Consider the following 19,793-nt stretch of genomic DNA (forward strand, 5'->3'; position numbering starts at 1 on the left):
CGGGAGCAGCTCAGCTCAGTCTGGTTGGACGGAGCAGGAGAGCAGTTTTGTGTTGCAGGCTCCTGCCGAGAAGCCGCTGAGGCACCAAGCTGCTCCAAGCCTTTTTGTCACAGAGGTTGACAAGACGCGACTGCAAGAGGACAACCCTTGGGAACATGTACACAGAGGACTCCAGTAGGGACCCAGAGGCGAACCAGTGACACCAACAGAGGAACAGAAGCCAAGGTAGGAAGTGGCCCAGAGAGCAGGTGTAGAAGCGCATGCCTCCTAGGCCACACATTTTGAATTATTGTTTCACTGGGCTCTGGGTTAGGACCTGGTGGAGCAGGGAGAGCCCAGGTTCTCCTACTCCTGGCCATTGACTCTCACCACTGGGTGAAGTGGCCATCAACTCTCACCATTAGCTTATATAGCCATTTAGCCACTAGGCAAGGAAGCCATTGACTCTCAGCACTGGGTGATACAACCACTAAACACCACAACTATTGACTTTAGCCACCAGGCGAGGCAGCCATTGACTCTTGCCATTGGAGGATATGGCCATCTGACTCTAACCATTAGGTGACATAACAGAGAACGACCACCAGGCAGTGCTGCTGGGACTAGACCTGGACCTCTCCCGACACGTGGTGGAGAATGTAGGCATCGCCCAAGTCCTGTTAAAAGGACCATCAGACAACTGATTGAACGACCCTAAAGAGGCCATGGATTCAGAGCTGCTGGAATGGATGATGGAGAACCAGCAACAGCAGGTGGCCCAGCAAGAGCAGCAACAAAGGCAAATACTGCAACAGACTGTGTCCCAGCAACAACAGCAAGTGGCCTAAAAACAACAGCTAATTTGGGAGCTGGTGGCACAGGGCCAGGCACAACAAGAACGCCTGATCCAGATGGTCGCAAAACTATTACAGCCCCAGGGGACATCCAACATCACAGCGCCCAGATTCATAGGAGACGCCTTCCCAAGTGGGCTGCCCATTTGGCTCACGAAAATGGGCCCCCGAGACGACCCCAAAGCCTTCCTGCTCACCGTTGAATGGGTGAGCATCACCGCATGTTGGCCACCAGAACACTGGGCCACCCTGATACCCCCATTCTTGACTGGCCCTGCATAAGCAGCCTTTGGAGCTTGGATCCCCTGAAGCACTAGACTACACCAAGGTAAAAACAGCCATATTCGACTACCTAGATATCAACCCCCAAGACGTTCTGCCAGAGGTTTTGCAAAGAAAATACCTGCCTGGAACCCAGTCCCAGGTGGTGGCCCAACAATTGAAGAACCAGTGTTGGCACTGGTTAGACCCAGAAAAACAGATGTGACACAGATGGGGGGAAATGATCATGCTAGAACAATTCACCCAGAGTCTCCCAACCAAGGGGAAGGGATGGGTAAAGCACCATTGGTTGTCAACACTGGCAGAGACCATGAACCTAAAGGACAATTATGTGTTCACTAAGGGTCCATCCTCATTAATGCCAAGGGCAGGGACTCCTGGAAGCAAGACTCTGACCCAGGGCTGCCCAGAGGATTCAGGGGGCCTGGGGCAAAGCAATTTCGGGGGCCCCTTCCATAAAAAAAATTGCAATACTATACAATACTATATTCTCGTGGGGGCCCCTCTGGGGCACGGCACAAATTGCCCCACTTGCACTACCCCCCACGGGCAGCCCTGGGAAAAATAAACCTTCTGCATCTCGGCACAAACGCAGTTTTGAGAAAACTTCTTTACATGGTATCACTGGTTCTCAGCATCAGCTAGTTCTAAAAGGCACTAAAGCTCATTAAAAGGGTTGGACAAATATTTTTCATCAAAACTTATTCTGGATAGAAAACTAGGAGTTTTTAAAAAGCAGAAAAAAATCACGGACAATGTCTGCTTTCCTTCAAAATTTGTTGTGGTTTTTTTAATTGAAAAGCTGAAATTAGTCTGCCAAAACTATGGTTTGGGGTTTCAGAAGTGTGTGGCCAAATATTTGCTGCTTGCTGTGTTTGATTGTTTATAGAAACAATGAAAAAATTCTGCATAAAAAAAATCCAAAACTTTTGAACCACCTCAGCTTGTGACCAAACGCCTGAGCCCATCCAGTCAGAGATTTTTTTCCAGGTTTCTGATACTCTGCTGGCTTCCTTGACTCATATCTGTCTCCATAACTTCGGGTTCATTTAGGTTAGAACATAAGAACAGCCATACTGGGTGAAACCAAAGGTCCATCCAGCACAGTATCCTGTCTACCGACAATGGCCAATGCCAAGTGCCCCAGAGGGAGTAAACCTAACAGGTAATGATCAAGTGATCTCTCTCCTGTCATCCATCTGCACCCTCTGACAAACAGAGGCTAGGGACACCATTCCTTACCCATCCTGGCTAATTGCCATTAATGGACTTAACCTCCATGTATTTATCTGTTTCCTAGAGACTGGCTCCATGGGGTCCCTCACAAACTGGAGATGGTTACTGTGGGTTTGTCTTTAGTATAGCTTATGTACATACTCCACGAACTGAGCATTTGAGCTTGTTCCAGAATCTGGGATGAGCCTATGTTGTGAAAACTGAAATGCTCAAAATAGCACATGCATGTGAATGGACACAGGGTGCTAAAATTAAATTAACCCAGGGGTTCTCAAACTAGGGGACAGGACCCCTCAGGGGGTCACAAGGTTTTACTGGGGGTCATGAGCTGTCAGCCTCCACCTCAAACCCCGCTTTGCCTCCAGCATTTATAATAGTGTTAAATATATAAAAAAGTGTTTTTAATTTATAAGGTGGGGAGTCGCATTCAGAGGTTTGCTATGTGAAAGGGTCACCAGTATAAAAGTTTGAGAACCATTGAATTAACCTCTCTCAAGCCTCAGGGAATGCAGGGGAGCGGGGGATCTCCCTTGGTAGGGTTGGGCAGGATATTGCTCTTCTCTTGTGATCCCTCCCCCAGTGGCTAATTTTAAATGAAGCTACCCTCCCCTGACATGAATCTCCCTATGGCACTGAAATTAGATATAGACTATAATTTGGCATTTGAGAAGTGAAAGGGATGGTAGCCCTAATGGAAAAGCTCACAGCTTGGCTCTTCTGCAAGCCTCAAACTGCTGAATGAGCTTTAGGGTAGGGAAGGCTGTGCCTCACAAATAGCCTGGCCCTGCCCCCATCCGACCCCACCCACTTCCTGCCCCCACGACTGCCCGCCCCCCCTCAGAATCCCCGACCCATCCTGCTCCTTGTCCCCTCACCGTCCCCCAGAGACCCCACCCCCAACCACCTCTGGACCCTATCCCCGCTCTCTGTCCCCTGACTTCCCTGACCCCTATCCACCCCCCCCCCCGCTGAGTCCTGACAGACCTCCAGAATGCCCACAATCCAGCCTCCCCATTCCCTGTCCCCGACCGCCCCCCACAACCTCTGCCCCCTCCCTGTCCCCTGACTGTCCCTGGGACTCCCTGCCCCTTAACCAACCCCTCTGGCCCCGGCCCCTTACCCCTGGCTCCCCCATCACCCGGAGCCTCAGCCCATCCAGGACCGTTCCTGAACAGCTGCAGCGTGGCTCCAGCGGGGCCCCTGAGCTCCGCCCCGCTCAGAGCCGCGTGGTAAGGGGGGGGGGGGCTGCGAGCTCCAGGCTGAGTGTGGACAGGAGGGGCATTTCAGGCAGGAGTGCCCCTTTATGAACCGCAATTATGAGCAGGCATGGATAGCAGACACCCAAACCGGGCCCAACTAATATGCTGCTGCCAGGACATGTCAATGGCATCACAGTGACGGGCCTGGTGGACTCTGGATGCAGCCAGACCATCATCCAGACAAGCCTGGTGGAGTTCCCTGACAAGCCAGCGGCCTCTATCTAACTCTAACACATCCACAGGGATATGCAGTTCTACCTCATGACAAAACTGCAACTTAAAGTAGAGGGCCTCACTGAGATTTGCTGAGTCAGCTTAGTGACAATGCTGCCCTACCCAATAATATTGGAACGAGGTTGGAGATACTTTGGAGAACTCCTGCAGCAGTGGAACAAAGAACCCCCAGCAGAGGTCGACCCAAACCCCAAAACAAGGGGGCTTATGGGACAGGACAAGGTGAAAGGTCCTGGCGGGGTCCCTCAGGCCAGCCAGGAACGTTGACCCAAGAGCCCACTAGCCCAAGCACATCCAAGGAAGCAACCCATGACTGGCTACCATTAGAGGAAGACTTCATGCAGGAACAAAGGGAGGAAAAGATTCTGAGCTGCGCTTGGGAGCAGGTAGCTGTCCTGGAGGGGGAAGAGGGTGAAACCCAGTAGGCAAAGCAGTGGCCCCACTTCGAGCTCTGCAATGAATGGCTATACTGAGTGATGAGAGACACCCAATCCCAGGAAAAATGGCACCAACTGCGGGTACCAAAAAAGTTCTGCCAGAGGCTACTACACCTAGCCCATTCGGTGCTGTGTGCCAGGCACTTGGGGAGAGAAAAGATGCTGGAGAGGGTGGCCTGTAAGTTCTTCTGGCTGGGCATCCACCAAATAGTGCACAATTTCTATGCCTTGCATCCTGAATGCCAGTTGGCAGGACCCAAAGAGATGTCTAAGGCCCCTGATTCCACTCTCGGTGCTGGGTGTACCCTTCGAATGGGTAAGGGTGGATTTATTGGGACCCTTGAGAAGAATGCATTGGGATTCTGTTATATACTGGTGATAGTAGACTAAGCCACATGGTATCCCGAAGTCATCCCATTGTGCACCGTGAACGCACCTACAGTAGTAAATGAGCTCAGGAAGGTCTTTGCAAGGGCTGGGATACCAAAGGAAATAACTTCTATAAGACTCATAAGAACAGAAAACATAGAATCATAGAAATGTAGTGCTGGAAGGGACCTTGAGAAGTGATCAAGTCCAGACCCCTGTGCTCAGATAGGACCAAGTAAACCTAGACCATCCCTGACAGGTGTTTCTCCAACCAATTCTTAAAAACCTCCAATGATGCGTATTCCACAATTTCCCTTGGAAGCCTTTCCCAGAGCTTAAGTCAGAAAGTTTTTCTTAATATCTAACCTAAATCTACATTCCTGCAGATTAAGCCCATTGCTTCTTAACCTCTCTTCAGTGGACATGGAGAACAATTGATCACTGTCCTCTTTATAACAGCCCTTGACATATTTGAGAACTGTTATCGTGTCCCCAATCAGTCATCTTTTCTTAAGACTAGATATGCCCAGTTTTTTTAACCTCTGCTCATAGGTCAGGTTTTCTAAACCTTTTATTATTTTTGTTGCTCTTCTCTCGACTCTGCAATTTCTCCACATCTTTCCTAAAGCATATTGCCCAGTACTGGACACATTACTCCAGCTGAGGCCTCACCAGTGCTGAGTAGAGTGGGACAGTTACCTCCTGTGTCTTACATACAACACTCCTGTTAATACACACTAAAATATTAGGTTTTTTGCAACTGCATCACATTGCTGGCTCATATTCAATTTGCGATCCACTATAAACCCTACACCCTTTTCAGCAGTACTACCACTTAGCCAATTATTCCCCATTTTGTATTTGTGCTTCCTGAGTGAAGTACTTTGCACTTATCTTTATTGAATTTCATGTGTTGAATTCAGACCAAATCTCTAATGTGTCACGGTCATTTTGAAGGACCCTAGGAATAGTGTCAGCCCAAGGAAGGACCCATGTGGGACCCCACTAGATAGGTCCTCCCTGTTTGACAGTGAACCTTTGATAATTACTCTTTCAGTATAGTCTTTCAATCAATAGTGCACCCACCTTATAGTAATTTCATCTAGACAACATTTTCCTAGTTTGCTTATAAGAATGTCATGTGGGAACTGTGCAAAAGCCTTACTAATACTTCACACTTCTAGCACATTTCATCGATAGACTCATAAACTTTAAGGTCAGAAGGGACCATCATGATCATCTAGTGACTAGACTCTAGTCTGACCTCCTGCACATTGCAGGCCACAGAACTTCACCCACCCACTCATGTAACAGATCCACAACCTCTGGCTGAGTTACTGAAGTCCTCAAATCATGATTTAAAGACTTCAAGTTACAGAGAATCCACCATTTACACTAGTTTAAACCAGCAAGTGAGCCAGGCCCCGTGCTGCAGAGGAAAGTGAAAAAAACCCAGTGTCTCTCTCTGACCCAAGGGAAAATTCCTTCCTGACCCCAAATATGGCAATCAGTTAGACCCTGAGCATGTGGGCAAGACCCACCAGCCAGATACCTGGAAAAGAATTCTCTGTAGTAACTCACAGCCCTCCCAATCTAGTGTCCCATTACCGGATATTTGCTGCTCGCAGTTGCACATCAGCTACATTCTCCTATAGGCAGTCTCATCATACCATCCCCTCCATAAAATTATCTAGCTCAGTCTTGAAGCCAGTTAGGGGTTTTGCCCCCACCGCTCCCCTGGGAAGGCAGTTCCATAGGTCTCAAAATGTTTTACAAAGGAGAGCAGGTAAAATTTCCCCCCATTTTACACACAGAATAACTGAAAGGCAGGAAAATTAAATGAGGTAGTGTCAGGACCAGATTCTAGAATTTCCAACTCCTGACTCCCAAGCCTATGCCTTATCTACTGAGGCATGCAGCCCCGGTGGTTCACAGTTTACAGTCCCAGGTGCACACACACTGAAAGGAGACTGATGTGCACATGTTTCTTCACTGTGAATTTTACCTACTTTTTAAAGATATTTGGCAAAGCAGCAACAATTAGATTGGGAGGGCTAAGTGGAAACTGCATAGAATAATCCTGAATGTAAAGTCTGAATGGAACCACTCTCATGATAGAACATGATGGTGTTTCTTTAAAAATTGAGATTACTACATAAACCAATATCATCCAATCCTTTGGTCACCTGTTTTGTTCAATGGTGTTTTGTACTTCACTGTGTTTTTTGGCAAAGATTCATATGCTCAACCTTAAGTAAACATTAAATTCAATTGAACGGATCTTGTCGTTAAATGTTTTCTGAAGTTCAGTACACACTGAATGTATCTGAAAACAAGCTGATTGAAATCTACAACTTTGAATGCACCAGGCAGTGAAAGGGGCTGCTATACCTACCAAAAAGTTATTGCTTCGTTTAGGAACATTTTAAATGTTGCAAACTTGATTTTCTTCTTTGCAAACATAATGAAGGACGTCTCTTGCTTCTGCTTAACTTTGTCTTCCTTGTGGAAACAGATGGTGCAAGCTTACAAATGTATCTGTGGTATTTTCTTAGTGACTCATACACCAGAGCAACAGGCTTCAGACGGTGACACGCAGCCAACCAAGATGGACGTAAGCTTACTTGAGGAGCAGTATGACTGTATAAAACAGAAGCAAAAGCTGCAAACACACATTATTGTGTTTAAAACAGGTATGCTTCAGATTCATAGATCAAACCTGAGAAATGTGGAGGGTTCAAGGGAACTCCTTTAAGTCTTCATTAACTTAAGATACTTTTGAATGCTTATGCACAGCTTGCAAGGAAAGTACAAAGTGGACTGTTTTCATGTGGCTGATGTCTTTGTTTCTTTGTTCATTCCACTGAAAAGTAGTCTAATGCAGTGGTTCTCAAACTTTTGTACTAGTGACCCCTCCCACATAGCAAGCCACTGAGTGACCCCCCCCTTATATATTAAAAAAAGTGTTTTTAATTTATTTAAAACTATTATAAATGCTGGAGGCAAAGTGGGATTTGGGGTGGAGGCTGACAGCTCGCGACCCCCACCACGTAATGACCTCACAATCCCCAGTTTGAGAACCTCTGGTCTAATAGTTAACAAATAAATTAGAAAAGGAAGCAGTGAAACACTTTTTAATGTTTGTTTGAGATGATTTTATGTATTTTAAGATATTGTTATGTAAGTTACATGCACTTCTTGATACTGCAAATGTTAATTTTCATAGGTACCAATTACTTACCGTTAATTGGTGATAGTGTTTGCAGCATATAGCTCTTGTCAGATTTCTGCTTTCCTTAATGCTTTCAAATGGTTAACCTAACAATACTGTCTTGCACCTTTTGTTCTTCCTGTTTTAACGTGTTCCATGAAGCCTGTCCTAAAAGACTAACCAAGGCAGCAGCAAAAGTCAAGCAGAAGTTAGGCTTTAGTTTAAAATGAGCTAAATTATACTGGGAACAACGGGCGTAACTTTAATGTGCTAGCTTCAGAGGGGTGCCTGGTGGAAGTGGTTTCACTGTATATTATTTTGAATATGTGCCCACAGGGAAACAAATGACATGTGACACTTAGCTGCCACATCAGACAGGTTTTGGTATAACCAATATTAGCAAATTTTTTAAAGTTTATTAGAATATTGTTTACAGGTATTATATTGCTTTGCTTCTCTTTTCTTTCTAAGCTGATCTGAAGAGCCATGAAAGTAAAGAAAGTCATTTAAACTTCTTTAGTTTAATAGTTGCAGCATGAATAAAATTAATGTGATTTAACAGAGTTTGGTGTTTATTTCAGAGGTGAGTGAAATAAATCTGATAAGCTAAGAACCCCCAAACCTGTGTCCAAACCAAATTTGGTGTGTGTCAAAATAATTTAGCCTATTTCTTACTTTACATTTTCCTGCGCATTTTTCAGCAGTTCTGGATTCTGGCTGGATGTAGAAGTGCAGAAAAAGTAAATAATGTAATTAAATAATAATATGTAATAGATGCAGTTCTATATCTCCTTTAACTCAAGGGCATTGAAACATAAATATTAATTAACCCCATGAAGAGGAAAAGTATATACATACAGAAGAACCAGTTCATCCAACACTGAAATGCAGCTACATCTGGGGTGAAACACCTCAAGTATTTAAAAGAACACAGCAACAATACAAAACAGCTTAGGAGAGGAAGTGAAATGCACTGTATCCAAATGAAATTCCAGAAAGACTGCAAATAAATTGAATGTAATTATCTGAGTTGAAATTTGGCCAGCACACCAAAACACAATCATTCAGACACATGAAACTGTTGATGGATTAACTTTTGGGAGGGCAGCACATTTATATTACAGAGGATGGCTACACAGATGGCTGTGTTCCTTTTTCTCTGAGAGATCCGTGAGGGTAACACTGGGTAACTGTTCTTCTGTCTAAGAGCACTGTCCAGCAGGGTACTACACTTTTATTTAATATTTATGTTACAGTAGTTTCCAGATGCACCAATCAGGTACTAGACACTGTACAGAGGCACACGCCCTCACTAAGCTTTCTTGTTTCATGTATATATATATATAGACATATATATATAGGGCCATTAGGAGGGTTACTGTTACTGCTTGAGGCACCTTTAAAGGCCCTTTGCTGCATGGATTTTGGCAGGGCTGACAATCTGGTTCCATGTTTTTAAGGTTAACAAACTGGGGAGCTTATTAATACTTATGAGTGCTCAGGTAGCAGTAATGGCCATCAGTGCGTGGGAAGATGGCTGCATTCTTTTTCAAATGTCGACCTTTTCACAATTAAGGGTGGGATTTTCAAAGGAGCACACAGGAGTTAGATTCCCAACTCCCACTCTGATGCAGTGGAAGTTGGGCACTTAACTCCCTTATGACACTTTGAAAATCCCAGCCTAGGGTCTTCGTGTTGACCAATAAATCCCTACATTGTATGGATCTTGCCTATTTGTTCCACGACACACTCATAAGAAAATTAGGGAAATGTCTAGCTGAGATTACTATCACATAGGTGCACAACTGGTTGAAAAACCACACTCAGAGAATAGTTATCAATGGTATTCTGTCAAAGCAGGAGGGCATATCTAGAGGGGTCCAGAGGGGTCTATCCAGGATCCAATACTATTCAATATTTTCGTTAATGACTTTGATAATGGAGCAGAGAGTATGCTTATGAAATTTGCAGATGACACCAAGTTGTGAGAAGTTACTAGCCTTTTGGAGGGCAGGATTAAAATTCAAAAGGACTTTGAATAATTGGAGAATTGATCTGAAATCAACAAGATAAAATTCAATACAGATAAGTGTGAAGTACTTCACTTAAAACGGAAGGAGAAATCAAATGCAGAACCACAAAATGGAGAATAACTGGCTTGGCAGTCGGACTGCTCAAAAGGATCTGGGGGCTATAGTGGATCACAAATTGAATATGAACCAATGATGTATTGCTGTTGCAAAAAGGTTAATATCATTCTGTAGTGTATTAACAAGAGTCCTGTATGTAAGACGTGAGAGGTAATTGTCTCATAGGCCTTAAGGCCAGAAGGGACCATTGTGATCATCTAGCCTAAGCTCTGCAAATCACAGGCCACAGAACCTCATCCACCCACTCCTGTAACAGACCCAACAGTCCCACTCTACTCAGCGCTGGAGAGGTCTCAGCTGGACTACTATGTCCAGTTTTGGGCAACACACTTTAGGAAAGATGTGGGCAAACTGCAGAAAGTCCAGAGAAGAGCAACAAAAAGAATAAAAGGTTTAGAAAACCTGACCTATGAGGAAAGGTCCAAAAAATCTAAGCATGTTTAATCTTTGGAAAAGACGACTATGGGGAGACCTGATAATAGTCTTCAAATACGTTAAGGGCTGTTATAAAGAGGACTGTGAGCAATTGTTCTCCATGTCCACTGAAGAGAGGGCAAGAAGCAATGCAGGAGAGTAGATTTAGGTAGATATTCAGAAAAACTTTCTAGCTATAAGGGCAATTAAGTCGTGGAATAGGTTACCAAGGGAGGTTGTGGAATCCCCATCATTTGAGGTTTTTAAGAACAAGTTGGACAAACACCTGTCAGGGATTATCTTGGTGTACGTGGTCCTGCCTCAGCATGGGGTATGGACTAGATGACCTCTCAAGGTCTCTTCCAGCATTTTATTTCTATGATTATATTTGAGACTGCCTCTCCTCCCATGATAACAAAGTAGTTGTGATCATCCAAAACTTGTGTCCTGATTTAATTGGGAGGGGACTGGCAGCAAGACATTCTTTGACGAGTCCTGGCTTTGGATGGTCACTTCCCACCTCTGTCTGCCCGAGCCCTGATTTGGTGACTTTTAGAACACTTTCTAGATTTATCGGTTCTCCCAGATTTTCAATTGGTAAGTGGGGGAGTCATCTGATTTCCTTCTGTCCCTTCTCATGACACACACGATGACACTTCAGTCTCCTTCTGATATTCAGGAACAGGAGGTGGCAGGCTTTGAAAATCTTCACTCAGGGGAAAAATAGGCCAATGAACTCATTATTTATCATAGACTGGGAAATGAAAAAGTATTACTTATTCTGGGAACTAGACTAGGGGGGCACCCAAAGTATACAATAGGAGACAGTCACATACAATAACATATGCCTATAGAAAGCTTCTTCAGAGAGTTTCTAAAGCTCCTGTGAAATTTGATTAACCTGTGTCACTCAGAAACCTTGAAAAATGTAAAGACCCTGCAATCATAGTTCCTTTATTATGAAAGTGCAAGTGAAAAGGCCTAAACAATAAATACACTTGGAATTAAACCATTATATACACTTGTTAAATAGAAAAAAAGTTCCATTCAGTGCAAGAAGATTTAAATAAAGACCTTACCGTGGAATGTTGGAGAGTATGTAATAAACTGCTAATATATCTTACTGCATAACCTCCACAGTTCTGTTAAAAGGTCATTACTGAGTTCTATGGATTACTGCAGATCCTGAATGTGGGAAAGTGGGATGGCATGTCTATCTTCGAAGCAAAAAACTTTATATCCTCTCTCTGAACATAGAGAAGAACTTTTAAGAGAAGTATCTTGAAAAAAATAGTATTTTGTTGTTGTTTTGAGAATTACCAGTGAAACAGGTGTATCTGACACACCTTCGAGTATTTCACTGTAAAGACCGTTACACCAAAGGAAAACGAATTACAATATTTGTAAAAACACAATCCTATTCTCTTTCAATACCACTGCTTTGATTTCAAATCCAAGGCTGAAAGGTCTCATTGCACTATCTAGTGCTTGTGATCTCATTAACTTTAAATGACTGTTTGGATGCTTTTCTGTCAAAATATAATCTACACTCTTCTATCCCCAAAATTTCCATTTTAATAACCTTCAGACTCCATACTTCAGCAGACACACCTAATGCTAATCATTACAGTAACATAAGACAAGCACACTGCACAACTCCTATGTTAAACAACATATACACCAACTGAAAATACATTTAATGAGAACTTGTAGAGATGTCAGTAGGAGCCATACATTTTTAAGGGATCAACTTCTAGTCATTTTAAATGTATAGCAGACCATTGGTTTTTAGTAGTTTGATTGCTGTATGCTAATACTGCCTTTGCTTTTGCAGCAATTCTGTTTCTTATATCTTGTATGTTACTAACACTAATACTTACATAATGCTTTACAAATATTTATTAATGGATCCTCACAACACCTCTCCATGAGATTAGCTAATAAATATTATTCTCTATTTTATAAATGAGAAAACTGAGGCACTGATGTTCAACGACTGGCCCATCACCTCAGTCAGTGACAGACATGGGAGGAGAACTGGTTCAGAAGCTACATTACATTATTTTGCTTTAAATAAATGCTGTCAGATTCTACCCTGACTTTGTCCCCTCTGCAATCTCATTAAATTTGATGGTGTGCAGGAGTAAAGTCAGGGCAGAAAATGGCTCTGTCTCATTAACTTGAGGCCGCAATATATGTAATGCTGCTTTCTTGCCACCTTCCTGATTTAAAACAATGTTTCTTTATTAGATGACTGTGGAAGACATTTATTTTCAGCTCCCCTTCTTTGGGTCAGGGAACAGCAAAAAAGGAAATCCACAGATGAGAGGGAAAAAAAACCAAGATGGCAGATTCTTTCCATTTCAGCCATTTTGTGCCACTCAGATGACACAAAGTGGCCAGAATTTGGCCCTAAATTGACAGGTGGGAATTCCCCTGGCATGGGTAAACGATTTATCTTGACATGTTAAAACTACAACTGTCTTGTCTACACTAGAAGTTTGCCATGTGATAGTTATGACCTGTCAGCTAACTCATGGTCAAAATAGATTTTTTTCTTAATGTAGATAAATGCTCTGTTGGTAATATAAAGCCTATGACAAAGTTGTGCAGTTCCAATTCAATCCGGTAGAGGGCAGCAAAGCACATACCACAACAAATGGACTAGTGTGTATTTTTAATTTGTATGAATAGTTACATCATAATCATCAAACAGAGCTTTTGCATCTTTGTGACTACGGATCTATCTTCACAGGTGAGAATCAGTCTGTTCCTGGGGAATCAATGGTCAATGCCGTTTTAATTAATAAAAAAACAAGGAAACCAAAAGAATTTAAAGAACACATTCCTGTCAGAAAGGTCACCCTGGAGTTAACTTCCAATGGCAATGTACAAGACAGTTCACCATGGCGTACACACTTGGGAATCCACCGTCTACTACAAGCTGATTGTCAGAAGGCTCCATGTGATCTTGCCCACTGCAGGAACGAACAGATTAGCTTTGACAATGAGAGTTTGACTATGAAGGAAAATGTCATGCTGCCATATGAAAAAACACTAACTGCAAGTGAACAATCCACAGTATCACTCAATGAACTGGGAAATTCAAGTTTGTTAAACAGTCCCACTGAAGAGAATAGCAATTCCATTTCAGGCATCTGCCAGAAGTATCCTTTGAAGTCAGTCTCTTCAGCAAATTGGACACACCAACAGATTTCATCCACAAAATGTATACCCATATCCAGGAAGCTAAGCTACTATCCATTCCCTCAGAAAAAAACACCCAGGATCTCAGAAGCTGCAAGAAGACTTGGATTATATGTCTCACCATAAAGAAATTTCAGTAATGTGTACAGTTTAGTTAAAATTTAAAATAAAATTTCAGTGAACTAATTTTTAAAGTAATTTTGATTTACTAGCTAAAGGGTTAGTACTTTATATTGTAAGAATTTGCATGGGCCAATCAATGTGTTTTAGAAGTTCATAGAGGCAAAAGTCTGTTAAATGAGTTGTAATGTCATAAAGGGTATTGGTCAATAAAGAATGTTTATACCTAGAGCATCATCAGGATTATCCATACTCATTTTTGTACCTTCAAATATAGGAACTAATGTTAACTCATTTTGCATTGATTTCTTTTTTTTCTAAATCCAAACTACTGATTTTTGAGGGACAAGAATTCTATCATAGTGAGATTACAAATCATTTGAAAAAGCCGTAGCAAAGATTAGCATTTACAAAAATTGCTGATGAAGCAACAGGATTGGATTTCAGTACTGCAAAATTCGATTAGCTGTCTGAACAAGCAACAAATGAAGCAGGTTTTAGAACAACAGTAGCAAGGGTGATTAATACATTCTAGTTAACATGTGGTTTTATTATTCATTTACTTTCACAAGTTATTTATGATTGATTTTCCTGCGTGTATCCTAAAACAGTGAATAAAACCATCAGATCCTATTTCTGTTGCTGTCCTTAATAGCATTAAATACAGCAAATATCCAAATACTTTTCCTTATTATAAATCCCACATGCTGTTAATTGTTTCTTCCAGCTGTGAATTAGAAACACACCTGTACCTTGTGGTGGTGTTGTTGCCGCCATAGTAAGATGAATTAGTCAAGTTGTGATGTGGTTTTCAATCAAATAATTGGTGCCAACTAACATAAAAATACAAGATAAATCAGATGTACAGTATGTACTTCCAAGGGTCATGGTGGAGAAACATTTTTTTGGGTCATTCCAAGATGGAATGAGCAAAGCCCCAGGAAATACTGAACACTATGGGGAATTATTTTACAGTGACCAGGGGATGGACTAGAAAACCTAGAATATCTTTTCCATGTATCACTTCTCATTCTTTGATATTCGGTAGTAATAAAAACATTCTTCACCTTCCAAAATTAGCTATTATGTGCTTCAATATTAGATTTGGTCCTGAGATGTAAACTTTCCATTTGACTTGTTACACAGCCAAAGTTACTAAAGGACTTATCTGTATAGGGAAATTGATTGGCACTTATTTAGCAGAATATTAATGTCATATATCTTAGAGCTTTTATAGCTATGGCAGTATAAATCCCACATGTGAACACCCTATTCTGGAATAAAAGTGACTTTATTCCATAATTATTCTAGACTAAAGTCACACTGATTCTGGAATAGAGTGTCCACACAGGGACTGGCATAGCTATAGGGGAATACCAGTTGCCAGTCAACTTCCCCTGTAGACAAGTCTTAAAATAAGATCTGAGTAAGTGGGGCACCTGCTTTATGAGACAAACTTCAAGGAAATATAGTTTCCTAATAACCATAATAATATTATACACTTTTATATTAAAACTGGTCTACAAATATTAATGAACACTACGCAGAATTAGTTGCTCCGAACTTTTAACAGATCATCTTAACTGCGCAATATGCTTTGGGGTGATTTTTGGCCTACTTCTCCAGTCAGTTTACAGTTAGGGATGGTAAACACGGATGTTAAACGCTGATAACTGTGTCAGGTTTTTGCCCTCGGCTTTAAGAGCCTGATCCAGCTTCCATTAAATTCAAAGGTGGGATACCCAATTATTTCAATGGTAGTTGGACTGGGCACTAAATTAACCAGCCTCACACAATGGAAGCCAGGAAATCTCCAGTAATTTATTATTTTTTAATGTTTTGATTTTTTAATCAATGATCAATAGAAGACAATCTATTTTTATTAGGCAATAATTAAAAGGCACAGAAAATATAGACACAGCACACTCTGAGAGGAGGACATAGCAATGCCAGCCTACATTTTAAATGTAGAGCAAGACTTACTCTTTTTAAATGTAAATCTTTGTAGACTTCCTTGCAATTTAGGGGGGTCAAATTACAACTAGAGACTTTAATATTGTACTTAATATTCTTTTGAACTGAATGGACAGTTCATGTATCTTAGAGCTTTTATATTAATTGTATTCCTCTCAATAAGGTATTCTCTTTGAGTTGCAAACACTCTATTGAGATAAACTGGTGGCTCATACCTTAGAGCTATTGAATCAGGCTGTTGGCAGAGATCATGAGTTAATTTCTAAGGCCTGGTGTACACTTAAAACTTAGGTTGACACAGCTACTGCTCTCAGAGGGTTGAAAAATCCACACATCTGTCTGATACAGTTTTGCCAACTGACTTACAGTGATCCTGGAGGTCCTACAACGATGGAAAAACCTCTTCCATTGCTGTACCTGTATCTACACTACTATGGCACCATATGAACAGAACCACATAGGTATGCTGTCATAACCCCAGAGTATAGATGCAGCCTACACCAACAGAAGATGCGTCTAGTGTGCCTTCATCCTCTACCCTGGCTTGACTGTGCAGGGGACCTGGAACAAGACTTTACATCGTGGGAAGTAATGACCAGATTTACAAAAGACCAAATACACAGCCCCAGGAAAAGATGGTATTTGCTATAGCTTCATGAAAAAACAAGACCCCGGTTGCCTGGTATTAATTTCCATTTTCAACAAATGCAAACACTTCTGCCGTACTTCCAGCTTCTGGAAGAAGTCCATGATGGTGTTCCTCTACAAGAAAGGCAAGCAAGACAACCTCAGCAACAGGAGACCCATCTCTCTCTATTCCACCATATACAAACTGTATGCCAGCTGCCTTGTGGCTAGGATCACAGACTGGTCGGTGAATGGAGGAGCCATCAGCTCCATCCAGAAGGGCTTCAAGTCTTGCAAAGGCTGCTATGAACACAACATTGTCCTTCAGACTGCCAAACACCTGCCAGGGACGGTTCAAGTATAGTTGGTCCTGCCTCAGCACAGGGGCTGGGATTTGATCACCTCACAATGTCCCTTCCAAGCCTACATTTCTATGATACAATATACTTTCATTATATCTTTATACTGATATAACTGTGTCCACACTCAGGTTTTACCAGCATAGCTAAAGGCATACAACTTGATGTGTAGACAAGGCCTAAGGTTTTCCTACAGTGCACATATGTAGCTACAAACCAGCTGAGGTCTCTCTGAAAGGGGAAGATATTCTGATGCCTGGTCCACACTTGAAAATTAGATCAACCTAGCTACATCACTCAGGACTGTGAAAAATGTCATGCCCTGAGCACCATACGTAGCTTGACCTAAATCCCGGTGTAGACATGGCTAGGAAACAGAAGGATTCTTCTGTTGACCTAGCAAGCTCCTCTTGAAGAGATTGATTACCACCACCAGAAAAAACCCTCCCAAGGATGTAGGAAGCATCTGCACTATGGTGCCACAGCAGCATAAGAACATAAGAAAGGCCGTACCGGGTCAGACCAAAGGTCCATCTAGCCCAGTATCTGTCTACCGACAGTGGCCAATGCCAGGTGCCCCTGAGGGAGTGAACCTAACAGGCAATGATCAAGTGATCTCTCTCCTGCCATCCATCTCCATCCTCTGACGAACAGAGGCTAGGGACACCATTCTTACCCATCCTGGCTAATAGCCATGTATGGACTTAGCCACCATGAATTTATTCAGTCCCCTTTTAAACATTGTTATAGTCCTAGCCTTCACAACCTCCTCAGGTAAGGAGTTCCACAAGTTGACTGTGCGCTGCATGAAGAAGAACTTCCTTTTATTTGTTTTAAACCTGCTGCCTATTAATTTCATTTGGTGACCCCTAGTTCTTGTATTATGGGAATAAGTAAATAACTTTTCCTTATCCACTTTCTCAACATCACTCATGATTTTATATACCTCTATCATGTCCCCCCTTAGTCTTCTCTTTTCCAAACTGAAGAGTCCTAGCCTCTTTAATCTTTCCTCATATGGGACCCTCTCTAAACCCCTAATCATTTTAGTTGCTCTTTTCTGAACCTTTTCTAGTGCTAGAATATCTTTTTTGAGGTGAGGAGACCACATCTGTACACAGTATTCGAGATGTGGGCGTACCATGGATTTATATAAGGGCAATAATATATTCTCAAGCCTGGTCTACACTAGGCGTTTAAATCGGTTTTAGGAGCGTAAAACCGATTTAACGCCACAACCTCCACACTAGGAGGCACCTTATATCGATTTTAATGGCTCTTTAAATCGGTTTCTGTACTCCTCCCCGACGAGAGGAGTAGCGCTAATATCGGGATTAACATATCGGAATAGGGTTAGTGTGGCCGCAAATCGACGGTATTGGCCTCCGGGCGGTATCCCACAGTGCACCACTGACCGCTCTGGACAGCATTCTGAACTCGGATGCACTGGCCAGGTAGACAGGAAAAGCCCCGCGAACTTTTGAAATTCATTTCCTGCTTCCCCAGCGTGGAGAGCTCATCATCACAGGTGACCACGCACAGCTCATCAGCACAGTTAACAATGCAGTCTCCTGAGAACCGAAAAGAGCCCCAGCATGGACCGCTCGGGAGGTACTGGATCTGATCGCTATATGGGGAGAGGATTCAGTGCTAACAGAACTGCGTTCCAAACAGGGGCGGCTCTAGAAAGTAGGCTGCCCCAAGCAGTGCGGAGCGCTGCGCCGCGGTTGAGCTCCTGCCGGCATGCTTGCGGCAGGTCCACCGGAGCCCGGCGGAGCTCAACCGAGCCGCGGGAAGACGCCGTCCCGGCTCCAGTGGACCTGCCGCAGGCATGCCGGGCGGAGCTCCAGCGAGCCAAATGCCGCCCCTGCTTGGCGCGCTGGTGTCTAGAGCCGCCCCTGGTTCCAAAAGACGAAATGAAAAAGTATTTGAAAGAATTTCTAAGGCTATGACGGATAAAGGCCACAGCAGTGCAGAGTGAAAGTTAAGGAGCTCAGACAAGCCTACCAGAAAACCAAAGAAGCAAACGGAAGGTCCGGGGCAGGTCGAAAAACATGCCACTTCTATGCTGAGCTGCATGCAATTTTAGGGGGCTGCGCCACAAGTACCCCACCCCTGACCGTGGATTCCGAGGTGGGGGTTGTAATCTCTGCCATGTCTGAGGATTATGCAGACGGGGAAGATGAAGATGAAGAAGAGGAGGAAGACCTAGCAGAGAGCACACAGCACTCCGTGAGCCCCAGCAGCCAGGAGCTTTTTATCACCCTGACGGAATTACCCTGCTCCCAGCCCTCACAAGCAACTATCCCAGACAATGACGCCATGGAATTCCCTTGCTGCAGCCGTTTAAACAGAGTAGTGCTTCTGAATACACGAGCATCATGAACCCTCCCTGGCCATCCCACGTGGATGTTTGTGAAACGTCCCTTGTGATCCACCAGTGCTTGCAGCACCATTGAAAAGTACCCCTTCCGGTTTACGTACTGGGTGCCCTGGTGCTGCGGTGCCACGATAGGGATATGGGTTCCATCTATCGCCCCCCCACAGTTAGGGAATCCCAGTGCAGCAAAGCCATCCACTATGGCCTGCACGTTTCCCAGAGTCACAACCTTACGTAGCAGCAGCTTAGTGATTGCTTTGGCTACTTGCATCACAGCAGCCCCCACAGTAGATTTTTCCAACTCCAAATTGTTTCCCGACTGACCGGTAGCTGTCTGGCGTTGCAAGCTTCCACAGGGCTATCGCCACTCGCTTCTCTACTGTGAGGGCTGCTCTCATCTTGATATTATGGCGTTTCAGGGCAGGGGCAAGCAAGTCACAAAGTTCCATGAAAGTGCCCTTACGCATGCGAAAGTTTCGCAGCCACTGGGAATCGTCCCACACCTGCAACACAATGCGGTCCCACCAGTCAGTGCTTGTTTCCCGGGCCCAAAATCGGCGTTCAATGGATAGAATCTGCCCCATTACCATCAGGATCTCCAAAGCGCCGGGGCCCGCGGTTTGAGAGAATTCTGTGTCTACGTCCTCATCACTGTCATCGCCGCGCTGCCGTATCCGCCTCCTCCTAGCCTCGGTTCGAAG

General features: G+C 43.4%; 1 protein-coding gene across 1 annotated transcript; it reads left to right on the forward strand.

Moving 5' to 3' along the window:
* Window positions 1-6,991: 6,991 nt before the first annotated feature.
* On the forward strand, window positions 6,992-14,274 carry C2H9orf152 (chromosome 2 C9orf152 homolog). The gene is made up of 2 exons (XM_039521677.1): window positions 6,992-7,343; window positions 13,181-14,274. Exons 1-2 carry the CDS (start codon window positions 7,115-7,117, stop codon window positions 13,756-13,758), a joined length of 807 nt encoding a protein of 268 aa, XP_039377611.1. The 5' UTR covers window positions 6,992-7,114; the 3' UTR covers window positions 13,759-14,274.
* Window positions 14,275-19,793: the final 5,519 nt, after the last annotated feature.

Source organism: Mauremys reevesii, linkage group 2 (genome assembly GCF_016161935.1).
Source record: "Mauremys reevesii isolate NIE-2019 linkage group 2, ASM1616193v1, whole genome shotgun sequence".
NCBI classification, from domain to species: Eukaryota; Metazoa; Chordata; order Testudines; family Geoemydidae; genus Mauremys; species Mauremys reevesii.